The sequence below is a fragment of the Ascaphus truei genome, chromosome 7, assembly GCF_040206685.1.
Source record: "Ascaphus truei isolate aAscTru1 chromosome 7, aAscTru1.hap1, whole genome shotgun sequence".
NCBI lineage: Eukaryota > Metazoa > Chordata > Amphibia > Anura > Ascaphidae > Ascaphus > Ascaphus truei.
In genome coordinates, this window is record NC_134489.1 from 17,561,411 (window position 1) to 17,583,321 (window position 21,911).

Below are 21,911 nucleotides of genomic sequence, written 5' to 3' on the forward strand. Positions count from 1 at the left end.
TATCATTACTAAGCGCTATTAAAGTTGATGTCGGAAAATAATGTCTCCTTTTTTTAAGTCATAACTCTGGCTTTACTCCCATCCAGACAGAGCTTTTGCTAGGGTGCGGGGCAACCTATTTAGAACATATATGCCCCCCAAATAAATTCACCTATCCTCCATGTGGGAAGTAGTGATGAACGAATGTGTCAAAGTTCTGCCTGTAATCTTTCGGTCAAACTTTTCTGTTGTCGCAAACCTGCGAAAGCTCGCTAAAACGCACGGAAAATACCGGCCAGTCCTGTTTTAGTAATGTCACGTGATTTAATGGCGCTTAATGGATCTGGTTCATAGACTTTAAAGATGCCAGTCCCACTTAGAGCTAAAGTGGCATTAAGCCAATTACTCTTTGGCAACACTACTGGTTGATAAAGGTGGGTAATTTCACTGTTTTCTTGGTTCTAAAAAATAAATAAATCATGTTGTGGTTTTGCTGGAAGTCCCTTTTTTTTTTGTTTTTTTTTAAAATAATGGCTTTCTTGGGTTATGGCTCAAATTTTCATTCCTTGTGAACTTCACAATTCACACTGAATGGATGTTCGAACCTGCGAACCTGCCCATCCTCCCTGGTGTTCGAACCTGCGAACCTGCCCATCCTCCCTGGTGTTCGAACTTGCGAACCTGCCCATCCTCCCTGGTGTTCGAACCTGCGCACCTGCCCATCCTCCCTGGTGTTCGAACCTGCGAACCTGCCCATCCTCCCTGGTGTTCGAACCTGAGAACCTGCCCATCCTCCCTGGTGTTCGAACCTGCGAACCTGCCCATCCTCCCTGGTGTTCGAACCTGCGAACCTGCCCATCCTCCCTGGTGTTCGAACCTGCGAACCTGCCCATCCTCCCTGGTGTTCGAACCTGCGAACCTGCCCATCCTCCCTGGTGTTCGAACCTGCGCACCTGCCCATCCTCCCTGGTGTTCGAACCTGCGAACCTGCCCATCCTCCCTGGTGTTCGAACCTGAGAACCTGCCCATCCTCCCTGGTGTTCGAACCTGCGAACCTGCCCATCCTCCCTGGTGTTCGAACCTGCGAACCTGCCCATCCTCCCTGGTGTTCGAACCTGCGAACCTGCCCATCCTCCCTGGTGTTCGAACCTGCGAACCTGCCCATCCTCCCTGGTGTTCGAACCTGCGAACCTGCCCATCCTCCCTGGTGTTCGAACCTGCGAACCTGCCCATCCTCCCTGGTTGGGTCATCATTAAAGATTTGAGCATCTGAAAATGTCTCTACCCTAGTTTGAAGTTGCTCCAAAAATGTGCAAATGTAAAAGCAAGGAAAAAATGGCGGGGAGACAATAAAAAGTCGTGTGTGTGTGTAAACCTGATGAAAGGTCTGCATGGGACGTTGTCATTCCACTGTTCTTGGCTGTCACATGAAATGGAGAATTGCATTCTGAACTTCTGAGTAGAGCTCTTTGTATCTCTGTCTTTGAAGAGACCTGCACTTTGAAGAAATTGTTTGTCTGTGTGTGACTGCCTACAGATTTCCTGGGGCCCAGGAGTAGAGCTTCGCTCTACCCTTCCCCCCCCCCTCCCCGTGTCGGTGGCCTTGCGAGACCTCCCCTTTCACACCTGTATCTCTCCCTCCTATCTCTCACGCTTCCCCCTTCTTCCTCACTCTCCCCCCCCCTCTTACACCCACTCTCTCCCAATTCCAGGGGAGGGGGGAGAGCCGGGAGCAGGGCTTGGCAGCGGCACCCAGAGGCCTGACAGAGACTGGGCCCAACTTCCAGCACCGGCTGGCCGGGCCCGCCCCCCCCCCCCCCCACGGCCCCCTGGACACTTGTCCCGGCTCTCTCGTGTCAGTGGCCCTGTGTGTGTATGTGTCTATAAAATACCAAAAGACTTTGAAATTGCAGATTTTTAAAAAATATTTTACACCAATTCTTCTTTTTCTTGTTTCTCCCCCATTTTTTCCTTGCTTTTCCATTTCCACTTTTTGGAGCAACTTAAAGTAGTGGAGACATTTTAGGATTGTCTTTCCTTGCCTCGGGTCCTAGGGATTGGCCTTGCTGCCTTATGTTTTAGCTGCTAGACAGTATTTATAGTCCAGTTTATACTTTTATAGAATTGGATAATTTCTACTTGATTTACCTTTAAGTGTATATATTTTGTAGACCGATTTCTCGTTTACAAACTGAGGGGGTCTATGTTTCATGGCAATTTTAGCACAAAACTGGGGGCATGTTCATTTCCCCCCTATGTATCAAAGTACTTTGCTCCAATTTTGCCCTCACAGGAGGCAGCAACAAGAGCAGAGAGGCGCCTGCTGCAGCGGGGGGAGGAATACACATGGAGAGGGGAAAATAGAGGAGGGGCTCGCAAGGCCGCCGACACGTGGGCAGGCCCCGGTCTATACGCTAGTCCTGGGCCCCTTGAAATCTGTCGGCGGCCCTGGTAGGAGGTGTCGGATGGGAGTTATATATTGCACAGATTATAATAAGACCGCGCTGACGCGTCCGCACACTGAGCGATCAGACTGCCTAAAGGCAGTGATCGCATCTACACAGCTCAGTGACGTCACTGGCCTGCCCGTAGACACCCCCCCGGACGGCACGCGAGCGAAGGCCAGGGAAAGCGCCTGCTTTCTCTCAGCCTCCGCGCGGCACCGCATTCCTCCGCACGGCTGCTGTGTCTATGGCCGCAGCCTAAGATGTGTGGCATTCTGTGTCTCTCTGCCCCAGCTTGCACCTTGGGGAGAGTCAGTAGGAGGAGTTGGGGGGAGTTACATGGTGCACAGATTATAATGAGATGTAGCACATTCTGCGTCTCTGCCCCAGCTTGCACCTTGGGGAGAGTCAGTAGGAGGAGTTGGGGGAGTTACATGGTGCACAGATTATAATGAGATGTATCACATTCTGCGTCTCTGCCCCAGTTTGCACCTTGGGGAGAGTCAGTAGCAGGAGTTGGGGGGAGTTACATGGTGCACAGATTATAATGAGATGTATCACATTCTGTGTCTCTGCCCCAGCTTGCACCTTGGGGAGAGTCAGTACGAGGAGTTGGGGGGAGTTACATGGTGCACAGATTATAATGAGATGTATCACATTCTGCGTCTCTGCCCCAGCTTGCACCTTGGGGAGAGTCAGTAGGAGGAGTTGGGGAGGAGTTACATGCTGCACAGATTATAATGAGATGTATCACATTCTGTGTCTCTGCCCCAGTTTGCACCTTGGGGAGAGTCAGTAGGAGGAGTTGGGGGGAGTTACATGGGGCACAGATTATAATGAGATGTATCACATTCTGCGTCTCTGCCCCAGTTTGCACCTTGGGGAGAGTCAGTAGGAGGAGTTGGGGGGAGTTACATGGGGCACAGATTATAATGAGATGTATCACATTCTGCGTCTCTGCCCCAGCTTGCACCTTGGGGAGAGTCAGTAGGAGGAGTTGGGGGGAGTTACATGGTGCACAGATTATAATGAGATGTATCACATTCTGCGTCTCTGCCCCAGCTTGCACCTTGGGGAGAGTCAGTAGGAGGAGTTGGGGGGAGTTACATGGTGCACAGATTATAATGAGATGTATCACATTCTGCGTCTCTGCCCCAGCTTGCACCTTGGGGAGAGTCAGTAGGAGGAGTTGGGGGGAGTTACATGGTACACAGGTTATAATGAGATGTATCACATTCTGCGTCTCTGTCCCAGTTTGCACCTTGAGGAGAGTCAGTAGGAGGAGTTGGGGGGGGAGTAACATGGTGCACAGATTATAATGAGATGTATCACATTCTGCGTCTCTGCCCCAGCTTGCACCTTGGGGAATGTCAGTAGGGGAGTTGGGGGGAGTTACATGGTGCACAGATTATAATGAGATTTATCACATTCTGCGTCTCTGCCCCAGCTTGCACCTTGGGGAGGGTCAGTAGGAGGAGTTGGGGAGGAGTTACATGGTGCACAGATTATAATGAGATGTGTCACATTCTGCGTATCTGCCCCAGCTTGCACCTTGGGGAGAGTCAGTAGGAGGAGTTGGGGAGGAGTTACATGATGCACAGATTATAATGAGATGTATCACATTCTGCGTCTCTGCCCCAGCTTGCACCTTGGGGAGGGTCAGTAGGAGGAGTTGGGGAGGAGTTACAAGGTGCACAGATTATAATGAGATGTATCACATTCTGCGTCTCTGCCCCAGCTTGCACCTTGGGGAGAGTCAGTAGGAGGAGTTGGGGAGGAGTTACGTGCTGCACAGATTATAATGAGATGTATCACATTCTGCGTCTCTGCCCCAGCTTGCACCTTGGGGAGGGTCAGTAGGAGGAGTTGGGGAGGAGTTACATGGTGCACAGATTATAATGAGATGTATCACATTCTGCGTCTCTGCCCCAGCTTGCACCTTGGGGAGAGTCAGTAGGAGGAGTTGGGGAGGAGTTACATGGTGCACAGATTATAATGAGATGTATCACATTCTGCGTCTCTGCCCCAGCTTGCACCTTGGGGAGAGTCAGTAGGAGGAGTTGGGGAGGAGTTACATGGTGCACATTCTTCCATTTTATTTGCCAACAAAAATCCTCCACGTCTGAAGTGGCAAAAGTCGAACATTCTGCATCAGATGTGAGAAACTGTCCTTGCAGGCACCGCAGCTCGGCTCCAAAAAACAGCAGTCTAAACACACTTCTCTAGGTTGATACATAAGGTGTGAAAAGCATAAATATCATTCACAGAATATATATTAGGAGCCACTTAGGAGCTCATAGCCAACAGGAAATAATCGACGATGCTAAACCTGTTATATACAAACTAGACCCAGACAGATCATGTACATACTGCATTGGGGGGGTGTCCGTTATCAGTGAACCAGACATTCAGTGAGAGTATTTTCTGTCCTCAACAGCCATTGTGCAACAACATCCAGGGGCATCTTCCATATTTATCCAACGAAAACACAAAAGAAAAAAATGAGTTGCCAGTCTGAGAACAATTTTGTGATCAATATACAGTAATGATGTGTTGAGTGTGCTACAGAAATACATTATGATCTACACTTGATGCATATCCAGAATTCAGCTTTCTGACAAGTGTTAGACGTACCCAGAAAGTTACTGATTGATATCTGGTTCTGTAATAAGAAATAACATTTCTGATTAAAATATTATTGTTGTTTACCCCCCATTGTCACATCATGTCCCCTTCTATACCGACAACGCCTCCTCTCTATTCAATCAAGTGAAGCCACTTCCCAGTGCTGGAGAAGAGTGACTCCTTCAAAGTGAATGGAACTAAAATACTCTCCATTGCGGGAGACATCTTCGCATGTAGAATCTGAGCCAAAGAGCTGACAGAGCTATAAACTCAATATCCCTTTGGGAGGCCATGCTCAGCAAACTCATGGAAAGGTAGGGCTATTGTGTACGAGAGTGCACTGTGGTTCGAATTAGACAAGGACTGAATTGAAATGATGTCTTGGTCAAAGTAGAGAAAGTTCTGCTCAGGGTTGCCGACAGGGGGAGAGCCGGAAACATTGCTCCGGTGGCTGTAGGGGGCCCAGCCAGCACTGGAAGTTGGGCCTGACCTCTAGTCAGGCCCAACTTCTGCATCTGACTGCTGGATTTCCACCAGGCCCCAGTTCTCCCAGCTACGGTTCTCTCACTCCCGCCGGTGTGCGCCAAAAATCAAGCCCAACTTCCACATCCGTGCGAGGACCGGTGCGGCACTAGAGGTTCAAGAGCACGCCCAAAGTGTGTCTGTCTGTGTGGCCAGGGGGAAAGAGGGGAATGAGTGTGGGAGGGGGTAAATTGTGTTGAATTGTGTGTGTGTGGCCAGGGGGAAGGGGGGAAAGGAGTGATAGGAGGGGGGTAGGGAAGGGAATTGAGGGACCGGGATTGAGTGAGGGAGGTCACTGATAGCGATTGGGGGGGGGAGAGAATGAGATGAGAGAGGGACTGTTAGAGAGGGGCGAGGGGCGAGGGGGGTGAGTAAGAGGAGGGGGGATAGAGGGTCGATAAGAGGGGGAGGGGGCCCGGTGGAAACGCTAGTCCTGGGCCCCGGGAAAGTGCTGGCAGAGCTCTGGCGTATGTAAGAACAGTTTCTTACATTTGATGCCACATTTTAGGCTTGCGCCACTTCAGATAACTCCTCCCCAACTCCTACTGACGCTCCCCAAGGTGCAAGCTGGTGTAGAGACGCAGAATGTGATACATCTCATTATAATCTGTGCACCATGTAACTCCCCCCCAACTCCTCCTACTGACTCTCCCCAAGGTGCAAGCTGGTGCAGAGATGCAGAATGTGACATCTCATTATAATCTGTGCACCATGTAACTCCTCCCCAACTCCTCCTACTGACTCTCCCCAAGGTGCAAGCTGGGGCAGAGACGCAGAATGTGATACATCTCATTATAATCCGTGCACCATGTAACTCCTCCCAACTCCTCCTACTGACTCTCCTCAAGGTGCAGGCTGGTGCAGATGGGGCAAAACTGGAGCAAAATGCTTTGATACATTGGTGCAGGGTTAAAGTGCCCTGTTTTTGCTCCAAACATAGACCCCCCTAGGAATGTGCAAACCGTTTGCAATTTTATTCACAAATGGAATCTGACTTTGAATGGACACCAATTTTTCTAGCGAGGTTGTAATGTATGATAAGTTGCTGATGTTTTGGCGCATATTTGCAAATGTAGGCGACATCGCTAAATTTTTGCAAGCAGCAAAAGTCCAAAGTGTGCCAGTTTTAGGAACTTGTGCAAAAGTTTCACGCTGAGTAGCTTGGTGTGGTGTGCTTCTTAGCCAAGTTACTACACTGTTACTACACCATGTTAATATACATGTTACTGCACTGTGCTACTACACTGTGCTACTACACTCTTACTACAGTATACTGTATTACTATACCATGTGACAATGCTGTTACTACACTATGTTACTATGCTGTGTTACTACACTGTGAGCAAAACAAGAATAATCATTATTCTTTCTAATACACAGGCACATCTGTAAGTGGGTGAAATGATGCTCTCCCAATGCAGGGGGACACAGAACATCACTGCTGGAGTATTTCCCATGTTTATAATGCAGCAGGCGGGGCGAGTCTGGTGTGTAATCGGACACGTGGTCGCAGCCGTGTTGCTGCGACCACATCGGTGCCAGCATTTGGCCACCGATGGACCCTTGACCGCAGTCGCTCCACCGCTAGACACCCAGCCCATTTGCCAATATGGTAAGTACATTGAGGGGTTTTAGTAGTTAGGGTAGAGGGTTAAGGATTTTACGGTAGTAAATTAGGGGAAGGGGTCTTGGGGTTAAGGTTATTAGGGTAGGGCGTAGTGTTAGTATTAGGGGGTAAGGTTAGGTGCTTACCATGGCGGCCAGCAGTGAGATGCCCCTGTGGCGAGGTAAGTAGTGGCCAAACGTCGGCTGTGACTTGGTCGCGGCAAATCGGCCACGACCAAATGTCCTAGACCATATATAATTGGCAAGTCTTTCAATGTATCCCAAAAAACATCACAGTGCCCAAGTGGTCCTTAAACGCTGACATTTTTTCTCATCTGGCTCCTTTGGAAAACTAGTTGAAGAGCATTGGTGTGTAATACCTATAACCTCTCCTCATAAACTGCATTATACAACATCATTGTAATAGAACAATAGATGGGTATGTTACATGTTTGTAACACCCCTCTGGGATTACCATATGTATTTAGGGGGCTAAAGAGTTAACTACGGAGTAAAGCCCTTCTAGGCCTGTTTTCGCCCTTTCTTCTGGAAGGTGCCGAGTTGGTCCCCTGGTCCAGGGTGACTCAGCAGAGATTAAGCGTCGCCCCTTTTCTGCCTAACGACAGGCAAGGAGATGAGGCTATAAATAAGAGGGGGAAAGAGCTGGACCCTCAGATACCTGGAGGGGAGAAATGGAGGGGCCTCACCTTTATATAGTAATGTAAATAAGTAGCACAGTGTAGACATTCCTTTCTTTGTTTCATACAGTAGGTAGGGAAGTATACTTGTATGAAGAAGTATAAGTACAGGCTCCCAGGTGGGAGGCCTGTGTCCCTTAGGGGTTACCCAAATAGTAGTCCTTGGACTAGCCTGGAAAAGTATTATCTTAGAGCCCTTGGCTCACTCCTTGGTGCCCCTCCCCAGGGAACAACGAGTGGAGCACAGTTAAGAGAATCTGCCCCTCCAGCACTGAAGTGTTGCCAATGGGATGGGCAGGGCAGGGACCAAGGCCTCTCTATCAAAGAGAGGGAAGGGGGGCCCAAGAAGGGACCCAGGAAGTAATAGAAGAGAATGCCATAGGATGTAAGTGTTGTACTGTATAGCCAAGCAACTAACCACATGTACAAAGAATGTGCCTCTCCGGGAATGCATCTGGGGAAGAAGTTGTAATGATATGAAATGTACAGTAAATAAACACTGTTCTGTTCATAACTACAAAGTTTCCGGCGTCCATCCTTTCTGCATCACCCAGCAGCACGGACCCAGCACATGCATCAGGTAATACACGGAGTAAGCCAAATGTATGGCGTATCCGATGTAAACTCCCCAAGGGAAGGGAGGGTTACATGTTATTATGACAAACTGGTCAGCCTAACAGCCATAATAAAAGAAAACACAATGATGTACATGCGGGGGGTAAGAGACCGGATTAAATATATTGATTTTTTTTTTCTGCCATCAAGTGTTGCCCGTGTCGTCTTCTACTCTGTTGGTGTCTCACATGTGGGAGACACCATGTTATCACGAAAAAGCTAGGTGTTCTTTTATTCTTCGAGGAAATATATTGAACATTTACAGTAATCATTTTCTGCCCAAACGTTTTCAAGGCAAACACAGGCGCTTGAAGGAAAACATCAATATTTAGCGATGAGGTAAAATAACAAAGGCAGGAGAAAGAGAAGGGAGTGGGGGACCTGTTATTGGAAAAAGAGATAGTTGAGAGGTTACAAGCTTTCAAACCTCTCAGGGCTCTTCAGGTTTGGCCATGGGAGAAAGGGCCAACTAACACGGCTACCCACCCTTCTTTCTCTGAATATTTAGCCCGTTTTATATATGTATGTTCATACAGTATATCCCTTCTCTTGATACAAATGTATAGGATGGTCTGCGTTCCCCACACCCATCTCAAAGGTTGCTAAAATCTCTCTCCTGGAAAAGTGGCCTTTCATTATTCAATGCAGCAGAACTGGGCCATTTATTGGTGAATAATTTAGGAGGCAGTTAGGCGAGGGTGCCTTTCATAGGGAGATGGAGAGAGGGGTGGTGTGTGTGTGTGTGGTGTGTGTGGTGTGTGTGTGCCACTAAATACCCCATCCCCCGAATTAAATTTAAAGGTGATTGCCCAATTCAGTGATCCAAATAAAATTAACACATTCCGCGCATAAGAATCCAAAATCTTACTACTCCCCAGAGCTACGAATATTTGCAACGTACCCCTTGTTGAAAGCTATTGATTTTAGTTAAGGCTCAGGTTTTTAATTTTTGATTAACAGTCCCTGAGGCAAGTGTTCTTTAATTAGAAAAATAATTAGATATATTTAATCTTTAACCTTATGTTAATAAAGATTTAGCCGGCAAAACTGGTGGAAAAAAACAGCACCAGATTTATTAACCTTTAGAGTGCCCTTGCGGCGTGCCTGGTACAACATGGGCTCTTGCTTGTTTTCTAGAGTCCGATTAGGCTGATCCCTCCGACAGAGCGATCGACCCAAAGTGAAACGCGAGTGGGTCCCCTCCACTTCCGGCTACAGAGGCGACCACATGACGTGGATGTGCTGGAGGTCCGATGGCAATCTGGTGCCGCCGGAACTGTAAAGTTTAACAGAAGACCAAACAATTGAACTGGATTATTTTGATCAATCTGGTCCAGCTATTTATCTCCAGTTTTGCAGCTCTGAGACTTGAAAAAATCCGCACATTTCACTTTTCCCCTCCACCTAAATGACCAAACCCGTCTTTGAGTAAATACTTCTTGTATCGATTACCATAAATGTAAGCTGTCACCACCTCTTGCTCACCAAAGGATTTCCTGACCCTATCCCATTATCGCCGAATTTTATCTCCTTAACCATTTGCGAATTATCACGATATATTGTCCGGGAGTAAGCAAAGGGTAATCCGCACTATCGCGCCCGAAATGGCAATATCTGTCATTGACTAGTAGCAGGTATCGCCAATTCAGCTGCGATAGAGCAGATCGCGCTTTGACTCTCGGCTATTCGCCGATATCGTGTTTTACGGTGTATAAATAGCCGCGAGAGACATTCCCTCTATAGACTGATAAATAGGCTTCCCGCAAAAAAAATCCACAATGGTTTTCCTGGCTAATCCCTCTGTGTGCGCTGCCTTGTATGTAAGCCTAAGGATATTCTTTCGGGCAGATAATGAAAAATCCCAATGCGTTCATTTACTATTATCATGCATCGCCAGCAAAATGAGACAAATTCCACAATATCAAGGACCTGCCATTCAAAACGTCAGCCAAAGGCAATGGAAATGTATTCCGACCTTCTGCCAAAGCGAGAATCCGTATTTTAGTGTAATTCTACAGCTCTTCCTACGGTCTTATAGGAGATCAGAAACACACTTTCCAAGTAACGTCAGGCCAACAGTTTGATAATGATCCAGGCTAGTCTACTTTACTCTTTTACGTCTACTAATAGTATATATATATATAGGTTTCTAGCAGACTAGCACACGAATACAAAGCCAGGGCCGGATCATTACCGTCACACTGACCTGGAGTCACACGGCAGAAGCTGAATTACAACTCCCAGAATCCCATGCGGCTGAGCGAAAGGATCTTCATCTCCTAGAAAAGTCTGTGACTAGTCTTCCCCCCCTCACCCCCCGTCCCCGGTGCTTTTTAGAGAGCGCTATGTTACTGCATTAGAGCAAAAGACGGCTATTTCTGGAGAAGCCAGAGGGATTAGTGACAAACCTCCATTTCAGGGATGGTCAACTCCAGTCCTCCAGGGCTATGAACAGTCCAGGTATTTGAGCCACCTGTGCTGAAGCAGGGATATCCCTAGTTCCCGGCTGGTTGATGGCCCTTGAGGACTGGAGTTGGCCACCCCTGATCCATTTGATCCACCCTCTCTGATATAGGTGCCCATATGACATCACAAATGCAGATGGCATCGGAGAACACAAGGAGACCTCAATCGGTTTCTAGTCGGGGGTCATGATCCTCCTCCCAGTGCTGTCCTGTTAACCTGCTCGCAGGCCCCTCCAGCAGCGACAGGGTTTAACTGGAGCCATGTGATTCAGATCCAGAAGGTTCAGAGGTGCTACTTACATTGTTCAGCTTCAGCTTGCTCTTGTCCTGTTTCTGCAGGTGCCCAGACAGATGGTACAGAACCGCTCTGCTCCGCCTGCGGTTGACATTAAACCCGGGGGGCCTGGTGTCTGTGTAGATTTCCAAGTCTTCTTCTAGGGGCAGAGAAAACGAGACAAACCACAGATCACAGAGGGCCCAGCTCACATCCAGACAAAGCCTATTCAAGGGGTGGCCAAGCCCAGGCCTCAAGAGCCACAACAGGCCAGGTAGTAGTGATATCCCTGCTTCAGCACAGATGGCTCAGTCATCCTGACTGAGCCACTGATTGAGCTGTCTGTCATGAAGCAGGGACATCTTTAAAAACCTGACCTGTTGGTGGTCCTTGGGGACGGGAGTTGGCCACCCCTGGCCCATTTCATTAGCTAATGTTGCAGTCCTATTGATTAAAAAAAAAAAAAAAAAAACCTTTTAGAAACACATTAAACTTGTTGCCACCTGCCTTATGTTCCAGACTGGAGGACGGGGGAAGCAGCGGTGGCCCTTTTAAAGAAAATCTGTTATATATCATTTTGCAGCCGCGAGTCATTAGCGAATAAATAACTCTATTGATTTGCAATAATTGAATTAAACTTGGGGGAAAGCAGATACAGCCCCCATGTAAATAACCACGGATACATTGGTCAACCTGCCAAGCGTTTGCGGAGCGTGAAGTCCTGCTATGTTCTTGTAGTGCTAGAGCAGGGATGGATAACACCAGCCCTCAAATCTTTGATTGAGCCACCTGTGCTGAAGCAGGGATATCCCCAATACCTGGCCTGTTGGTGGCCCTTGAGGACTGGAGTTGGCCACTTCTGTGCCAGAGAATACAGAAGGATGCTAAGTGTCACAGACATTGCACGAGGTTCATCACAAGCAAGCATGGGAAGTGAATGGCAAAGATGAGACGGTCACTTCAGGTTTGAGCTTGTACGTTCCCCTCACATCCTGAGCACAGAGAGCTCTTGGAATGAATCTCAAGTAGCTTTTCCATCATCCTGTCGTGTCTCTCTAAGTACAGTACGCTACATGAGACCTGCCCCTCGGTCGATCAATTAGGCAGCGTTTTTACAGCTCCCCAGCTCACTGTCAGGGTGACGGAGGACTTTCTCTTCCTACGTGGCTCCCGCTTGTACACATAAAGAAGTCAATAATTAATATGATCTAAAAGCAAGATCTCCCTCCCCCTGCTTTACTCATTCACGGCCGCTTTAGCTCGCACTGCATTGCTTTTTATGTAGCCCTCAGGTACATGCAGCTTTGAACCATCTGTTTGGACCTCAAGTGGTTAATGCATCCCATTATGAGTCAATTATGTAACACCTTCTAAATCAATTCCCAGTTATTTATTGAAGCAAGCATTGCTACATGAGTGCAAAGCACCTTTTTACATTGACTATTAAAAGATGCCACATGAACCTTCAAATCTTAGAATCGATGTAACATTGGATACATCAGAGTCGTAACCAAGCTTTGTCTTTGCAAAGAACTGCATACAATGTGTTTCTCAGGCATGAGTCTTTCCTGTAAAGCTTGCAATCTAAGGCTTGTTCCATAGTAGGTGCGTGCGCGCCTGTACGAACGCGTGTGCCCGTGACGCACACTTTGTGTGTTAATGGTGGTCCATGCTGCCGGGAGCGACAGGTTTGCAGTGGTCTGTGTGTATCTGTGTGTATATGTATATGTTTAATTTATTATATATTTTTACTCTCCGCCGGAGAGTATCCTGTTTACGCTGTGAATCCTATTGCGAGAGAAGGTCTTCAGTTCCAGCTCTACAGAGATTCCTGACTAGTGTGGTTCACTTAACAACTGAAATGCCTATCTATCCTTGCCGAATGTGAGTTTATTACTAGTTGCCTTGATGGTCATTTGCAATATCACACTATTGTGTTTTTTCTCCCCTTTTTTCTATATATTTCCTCATTTGATGAGTCTGTGCGCAATCGGAACTTCACCCTTCTAACAAACACATGTGACTTTGAACTAACCCATTTGCGGTCCGGTGCAGCACCCATCAAGGGAATTTTTTAAGTTGGACTACTACGTATCCTTTTGGTTCACAGTTTTTTGCGCTTGTTTTTCCCCCCTTTTTAATGTTGGTAAGAATAAAATATTTATTAACATTGTGCACCCACACACATAAATTACAGCGGCGGTAGCGGCGCGAATGCTTACTTTTTGAGTCTTCCCCGCTATCGCCCGGCTCCACGCTCACCGACGTGCGCGCGCGCGGCCCTAGAATACAATGGCTGGCAAACCACAGCCAGCTATAACTGCCGCGCACGCACGGCGCAGCAAGCGCGCCCACTATATTACGGGCCTAAAATGCTTCGTGCCTGAGGCATGTGAGGATAATTGGATTTGCCCCCGGAGTTAACAATGGCCCTTACTAACCATTGTCGTTAGGCACTGCCTTGCACTGCACGTTCTCCCAATATAATACTTAGATTGTAGGCTCTGTGGAACAGGGATACTTTTTTCCTATCAGGTGCTTGTATGAGAGAGAGAAAGAGAAAGAGAAGGAAAGAGAGAGGAGAAAGAAAGAGAGAGAAGGAGAAAGAGAAGGCAAGAGAGAGGAGAGAGAGGAGAGGAGAGGAGAGGAGAGGAGAGGAGAGGAGAGGAGAGAGAGAGAGAGAGAGAGAGAGAGAGAGAGAGAGAGAGAGAGAGAGAGAGAGAGAGAGAGAGAGAGAGAGAGAGAGAAAAGAGAGAGACGGAGGCAGAGAAATAGATAGGTACATAGAAGGGATTTAATGCTCCCTGTACAATCTACTGTACATAAATGAGATTGCACAGATCTGGTCTAATAAGATGAAAATGTATAACATCCAGATAGTACCAGGAATATTTGTCTACAAATAATAATAGTGCTTGTGGAATGGAAGTTGTAACTGTGTAATCCCTAGAGCAGCGGAGGTGGCACATTTTCTTCTAACAGCTTTGAATAGTTGCTCAGTGTTTATACAGGATTGCACTACTTGTGTTTTCTCTTTTTCATGTGCCAACCGACGACTTGAGCTCCCTGAACAACCATTCAGCACTGTCAACAAGACCCAAGGAGAGAGGTTCGTTTAGGTTGAGACGCTGCCATCTGGTATAAGTATTTTATTATTTTCAAATCTTGGGTGTGCACTGTGTATATATACTTCGCATTATTCTTCACCTCTATTCTTCACTACTTGAGCGCCGGGTGAAGTTTTCTACATATTGTCTTCTCACCCAGTAGTGAGGTAGCCCATGTTCTGCTCATCTTTTATTTAATGTCACCTGGCCTTAGTAACCCTCAATACAGTACATATTATTACTTTGTGCTTGAAGTGCTTTTAAGGTTGCATTCAACACAATAGATATCCCACGGAGGTACGCTGTTAGTTGATGGTGTGCACTGCTAGCCATCAGCTGGTTTAATGGTTGTGGGTTCTAGTCCTGTTGAGTCTGACACCATTCCAATCATTGAGTCGTTACTACTCTAGGCTTATCCACTCTTTGGAAATCCTTTTCGTAAGTGTGGGATGGGACTCATTTAAATACACTTTGCGTATCCATTAGCATATCTCCAGCTCAGGTGGGCTCCCTTTTCAGCACAGACATGTCTCCCTAATTTATTTGGAGGAACATTTGAGGGGATATATATACACACAACTGGCGACTGCAAAAATGCGGATTGGCCTTTTCGAGAGTAATTTGCAGACTAAAAGAACCGGTCGATCCGAGGTGGATCCAAATTCGCCCATCTCTAAACAGAACCATGCTCGCCCAGTTTACAGGCAGTGATGGACTACTCCTGTTCCCAAATCTCACAGTAACTGGCAGTCCCAACCACAAGCCTATTCTCTATAGCTGGAGTGTATGGTGCCTGGGATCGTGTTTTCTAATGTCAATCAATACCTGTAGCAGAGAATTAACATCAAGCTAAAGTCTGATGAAGTTAGGTAGCAGAGGGCAGTGCTCAGCAGGGAGACACAGGCGCACAGAGAGGTCAATGAAGAGAATGTGTCTTCAGGCTTGGCTGAGCTGTGCTGATCTGCCTCAAACACGCAGGCATGCAAAAATATAGGCCAGAAAGCTGTCTAACTTGAGTTATTTCACAGCGGGTGGCCAATGAAACCTTTTTGCGTGTGTGTGGCTGGTGGAGGAGGAATGAGATGAGCTGGAATAAGAATTTCTTCTGGCCAAGGCGTACGTACTGTAGGGTTGCCAGGTGTCTGGTATTGAACTGGACTGTCCTGTATTTGGATACTCTGTCCAGTAAAAAATGAGAGGTACTGTAATACTGGACATGTATGTGTTCAGTATTTTCCTCCCTGGACATAGTGAGCTGACGCACATTTCACCATTGAGTCCAGTATTTTTGGAGAAGCCACCTGGCAACCCTAGGCGTACGTATGGGTCCTGAAAAGAGGGCACATCCTAGGTCTAAAGATTGTTGAAGGGAGGGTGGATGATACTGAGCGCCAAGCGAGGTGAGAAGCAGGAGGCTATTTAAGGCGATTGTGGGAAGGGCGTATAGCCACCCCAAGAATCCCATCCCTTAGGAATTCGGAGATCCTCAGTGGAAAAACAAAAGAAAGAGGGATGTGTGGGGTTGATGTATGAAAGTGTTCCAGCTGGAAAACTGGGGCCAAACTGGAGGAACAAATTAGTATCAGATTTATTAAAGCGAGATGTCCCATAAGATAAAATTGCATTTTCTACTTTGATAAATATATTGCCCTCTTTAACCCAGGCTGTGCTGAAACGCTGCGTAATGCGGCAGACATACGCTTATAGGGATCCATGTTAAAATGGATAAGAAGTGAAGTGACACACTGTGAGTGCTCATTTGCATGTCATTACCCAGAATCCCTGGCTGCAGCACTGTTTGCTAAGTGATAATGGGGGAAAGACAGGGTTGCAGGCCTGCCTGAGACCTGCCATGTGCTCACAAGTGGTATTTTTATTTACTGTACACTACACAGATGTAGTAACACTTACTGTCCCCAGCACCGCCCCCGAACAACCAAAGTCTATGGCGATGGGAACAGTGTCTGCCGTGATTGCGCTGCATGGGGGGGGGCAGCTTCTGAATGGGACCCCCGCAGCGTTAACCCTTTGGGGCCGCAACCATGGCGGTCGGGTGACCGCTAGCGGACGCTGCACTGAAGACACGAAGTCTTGCTACATTTGCAGCGACAGGATTCCATAGAAAGCAGAAGGAATGGGACCCTCCGATAAATCCGGTGCAAATTCTTTGCTCTATTCTGCTCCTACCTTGGAGCCAGGAAACTCTCCCTTGAGGGGAAAAATAAATAATCCGGTGCAAATAAATGGCCATTTTGCCGGGGAAGGAGTGACAGTGATAAAGTGACTGCATGTACAGTACTTTTGAATAGAGAACAGTATCCCGTGGCACTCAAACTTTGACAAAGGTCAAATGCGTATGTAAAGTATTTTTAATGATGCAGACAATGCATCATTAAATAGACTGTAAACGTCAGGGTTTGTGAGTGCAACAGGATACTGTTCTGTATTAAAGTCTATGGAGCCATTTCTGCTGGGGTCCTCGCTTTTCTGCTGGAGCACACGCCACCATTTTGAAAGGAGTGGAGTGCGGCCGCCATCTTTGGAGCCTTTGCAGCAGCCGTGAATCCCAGCTTCCCAATGTGTTGCAGAGAGGCGTTAAACACAGTCAATTTTTTTTTTTGACAGCCACTAATGCAAAGCCGAGTTGTGAGCCCCGATCTCACGTGCTTTAAAATGCACCCATATATAAACACGTCGAACTTACAACATTTCGGGGTCACTGTTTCCTAATAGCAGCCTACAAGCCGGTCGGAGGACAAAACAGCTGATGCGGCAATCAGCCGCTAAACGGAGCATTACATCCGGAAATTCTAACACAACAGACGCTCTGCATGGATAAACCAGACAATCACCCAGGGCATTTACTGTGAACTCTCTGGAAATTCATTACAAGGCCTGTCATGTTTATGTCTCAGGGGAGAAAACGTCATCTTTAAAGTTGCAGTTCCACTTAGCAGAGTGGAAAACAAGAGAAAGGCAACCCCTCCATCGCTTGCAAACAAAAAAAGTATCAGAAATAAACAACTAATCCAGTGGCTTTGACACTTCGGAGACGCGCGGTCACGTTGGAGAGTTTAGGAACGACCCAGGTGTTAGCAAATAGAACAAATGTAGATTACAATTTAATAATAATATCAAAATATTAGATGTACAAATAGTAGTGTTACTAGTTTTCCCTGAGAAATCGTTTGTAAACGACTAAAACGAATCAAGATTTCATCAAATTTGACCTGAGGACAAATTGAACGTTTTTATTTTATTTGTTACTTTTACTGGGTCTTATGTGATGCATGTGATCAATTTCACAATGCAAAGAGCTTTACCTTTTACATGTATGTATATCTTTATTTATATAGCGCCTACAGTGTGTTCAGTGCTTTACAAAAGAGACAGTACTGTACAGGGAATTATAAAACAGTAAGCGCAACAAAATCAGACAATAGGAAAGGAAATCCCTGCCCCGGAGAGCTTACAATCTAAGCGGTATGTTGGGAGACTTAGGCCGCATCCATGCTTAGCACAACCGCGTGCGCAGGCGCGACCAAACACATTAAAGTCTAAGGGAGCATCCATAGAGCACGTGCACGTGAGCGACGACGCGGCTGGTTTTTCGCGAGACAATTTTTTTTTGTCTGTCTCGCAACGGCCGGGTCACGTGAGCGGTTCAGCCAATGAGGGCGAACCGCTCAAGTGACGTCATAGACACGCCCCTCGGCACGCCTCCCCGTCGCTGTGGATCACAGGCCACAGGCCTCTAGGACAACAGGGACGTCTGACATCACGCGCTCTGTCGTGCGCGTGTCCTAGCATGGACGCGGCCTTACAGAGACAGCAGGCGAGGGAATAAGTGCAGCAGATTGCAGTGATTGGCCACAGTGGCTGGTAGGAGCGACTGTGGGTGTGCATGTAGATCATAAGATTCCCCTAGGGCCACCAACAGCTTTTACGCCGCACTACCTTGCGCTCACTGGGGTTAATTGCATGAGCAATTATTCCACAACTGCACTCTTCCCCGCCCCTGTTTACCAGTGGCCTGAATATGTCTAGGGGCGGTTCTTGTTCATTTCCCTGCAGCTGTGTACTGCGCTACCATTGGCTGCCTGTCCTTTAAATGCTCAGTCAGCCCTGCTGCAAACTGGCTGAGCATAAACCTCTGTTTGTGTACTAATGTTTGCCTCAAACACCCTGCTGCCCTGTTGCTGCTCCTGTTTTGACCTCGGCTTGTAGCTGGACCTCTGCCTCTCTGACCCTTGACCTCGGCGTGCATTTGGACTTCTACCTTCTATACCCCTGGACACCGGCACCGCATAACGACTATCCAATCTCTCCAATCCTAGACCACGGCAAGTACCTCGACCATTCTGACTTCTCCTACCCTGACCTGGCCACACGACTACCACTCCGGACGTGGCTGCCCAGTTGTAGGTCGCTGGTTACCAACATCCCCACCTCAGTCTTGCGGTGCCGCCTTGTTTGTGGGTGAGCACTCGTTGCAAACATGAGCTTTCAAAAGATCTAATAGGGAATTTCATCAGATGTAACCAGTATCCAATCAATCACTTAGGCAAACCTCAGTGATCAATGGAGCCAGAAATTTGGACCGTCAATCAACTTTAACCAGTGTGTGTGAGGAGAGAGAGGCCCAAGTCCGAGTGTATCCGAGAGAGCCCATGTGATGACTTTTACAACCCTAATTACAAAAGAGGGGGTCTCGCAAGGCCGTCGACATGTGGGGAGGGGGTGGTGGAAACACTAGTCCTAAGCCCCAAGAAAGCTGTTGGCAGCCCTGTCTAACCGGCCCCAGCAATAGCAGTATATATTGTTCATAGACCTTGCTCTTGTGCTCCTTAGACTATTCAAATGCCTGATCAGTATTGGGGGGTAATGGGTGCTCCAACAGTCCTGGAATATATTCTTGTGTTCATCAATAATGAAAACAGATGTGACTCAACTGTGGAGTGGGTAAACTACTGGGTGAATGAATCTAATCACTGGAAACATAAATCTCCTGAAGGCAACAGAAAAAATGATGTATAACACACGTCGCTGCACCTCATTGGAAATAACTGTATGATAAAGTCCAGAACTCACCCCAGATTGTAGTACTAATGACGATCCATAGTAATTAGGAATACATCTTTCAAAGGTCTTACCCACTCCTAGAGCCCACTGGATTCCTGGGGGCGAGTCCAGCCGCTGGTTAAGTTCCAAACGATCCAAGAAGTATGCGAAAAAATGCACAAAGCAGCGCACTGCCCAGGGACACAGGTGTACAAAAATAGAAAATAAACTTATTGTCAGTCAGACATGACAAACAAGGCGGTGAACACCCTCCAACGTGTTTCGCACAACACAGTGCTTTATCAAGGATCCTTGACAAAGCACCGAGTTGTGTGAAATGCGTTGGAGGGTGTTTACCTCCTTGTTTGTCATGTCTGACTGACAATAAACTTATTTTTCTATTTTTGTACACCTGTGTGTCTGGGCAGTGCGCTGCTTTGTGCATTCTTTTGCATATTTCTTGTTCAAATGCCTGGCTTAAATATGGAATTCTGAAACAAGGGCTACATTGCCTTTTTTTCAGCATTTAGTTTTTTTCTTAAACTTATATTTTTATTAAGATTTTCAACAGTGAAATGGGAAGGGGTGGGTTACAAAAAGAAATGGGATGGGGTGGGAGGGGGGGAGAAAACTATCTTATACATCTACAATCACATTCCATGTCATACAACATTTTAAACTTAGACAAAATTCCAATCTTGGTGGTAAAATGCTCCTCCTGGGTCCTTCCCCTCATATCTCTCCTCTCACACCTATGGGCGACTTCCCGTCTCTCATCGCTCTCCACTCAATCCACTTGCCTATCTCAACTATTTTCTTACATCCCACGGTTACCATACCCTATAAAACTTCCTCGTAGTATAATTTAGAAATGAGGTGTTTCTCTGTTAATTGAACTTCATTTATTCTTCTAATTACTTCTCTTCTGGAGGGGGGGGGGGGGGGCGGGAACAGTGTTTTTCTTCCACAGGGCACCTGGCTGCCGTAAATATATGCAAAATTAATTTGAGCATACAGGGGTTTACATTTTCCATAGGTTTGGCTAGGATTATTAGAATTGGACAGAGCGGTATGATAATACCCACAACATCCTTTACCAATTTCAATATCCCCCCCCCCCCGGTAGATCTGCATTGCCGGGCAGAACCACCAGATATGTGCTGGATCTCCTGTCTGTCCCATCCCCTCCAACACCTATCCGAAGCCTCCGGATACATATGCTTGAATCTAGCATTTACTTTGTCCTCTCTAACGCTGTTTTTATTTTTTAAATCTGATGCTTTTTCAGGAGATTTAAACGGGAGGCTAAAATTACGATGAACCCCCCACAAAACAAACAAACAAACAAACAAACAAACAAACAAAGAGTTGTATCTGCTCAGGGGACAAAATACAAACATTATATGAGTTAAACTTATAAAGGTTTCTGGGGGGAATTGCCGAGTGCTTTTATACTTTGCAGTTCATACATGAGACTGATCTTAGGTCAAATGCCAAGTCCAAAGAGAGCAAATTCTAAGAGTTCTAAGCGCCCAGGCAAAAATGGTGCAAATCTGGCACATAAAAGGTGTTTGGTCTGAGGAAGGGACTGCTTGTCCTGAAACGTTACTATTGTTAGCTCTGATGCACCAATACATTTAAAATCATTTGATTCCACTACAATTTGTGTGCCTCTTCCTTTCTCCTATCTTGCACATAAAAGGGCACTACATGTACCAAAGACAAAATTAATATTGTTTCAATGAAAGAGAAGGGTGGGCAGCAGGGCCCGGAAGTGTTTGGACAACGGTTCTGGGTCCAGCAACGAAAGTCGGTCCCAACTTCTGCTATTGGCTGCCCGGGTGGGCCTTTACCTCTGACAAGTACCTTGCTGACAGGTAGGGCCTCTTCCTTCGCTGAGCAACTGTTGCCCATCCCTCAGCTCCATCCCCAGTCAACAACCAGGGCCCCAGGTCAAGATGACAGTGATGGAACCCGGAGAGCTGCGGGCAGCACTGGTGGGCTGTCGTACTGTTCTTTTCTTCCATGTAGTGCAGTAAGATATGAGGGAGCGTTCTTCATGAGGTAGGTCAGTAGTCTGTAAAGTCGCAGTTCTTGCATTGTGTTAGAAAGTAGATGTCGCTGTTGAGTTAAGGTTGTTGCTTCCTCATGCAGTAGAGCTGCTACGCAAGACGGACGATTGTGCGGTATCTTCCATAGTCGAAAAAGAAGTTGCATTGGGTCTTTGTGTTTTATGAGGGGGTAGGAAAAGGTAGTGGGATACTTCTGCTCTCAATGGGGTATTTTCTTTGATATGTTTGGATCAACATTTTTGCTTGGGAAAAGAATCGCTTTGATACTGTGCATCCTGGGTGTTATAATCCGGACAGCGAAGAGTTTTTCATTAAGTTGACAGACACCTGCGGATGCTTCACAGAGCATCAACACTGTCAACATTACATCATCATTTTCCAGCACATACAGTACATCTCCAGCCTCCCTTCCATATCTTTATGTAATCTCCGAGATGGACACAC

The 21,911-nt window shown here is 46.9% G+C and overlaps 1 protein-coding gene across 1 annotated transcript in view; it reads right to left on the bottom strand.

Moving 5' to 3' along the window:
• Positions 1-21,911, bottom strand: part of LOC142498758 (voltage-gated delayed rectifier potassium channel KCNH8-like) — a 375,271-nt gene that overhangs the window by 118,102 nt on the left and 235,258 nt on the right. The window contains exon 4 of the mRNA XM_075607124.1: positions 11,254-11,387. Within this exon, the coding sequence (XP_075463239.1) occupies positions 11,254-11,387 (134 nt within the window). The remainder of the gene's footprint in view (positions 1-11,253; positions 11,388-21,911) is intronic.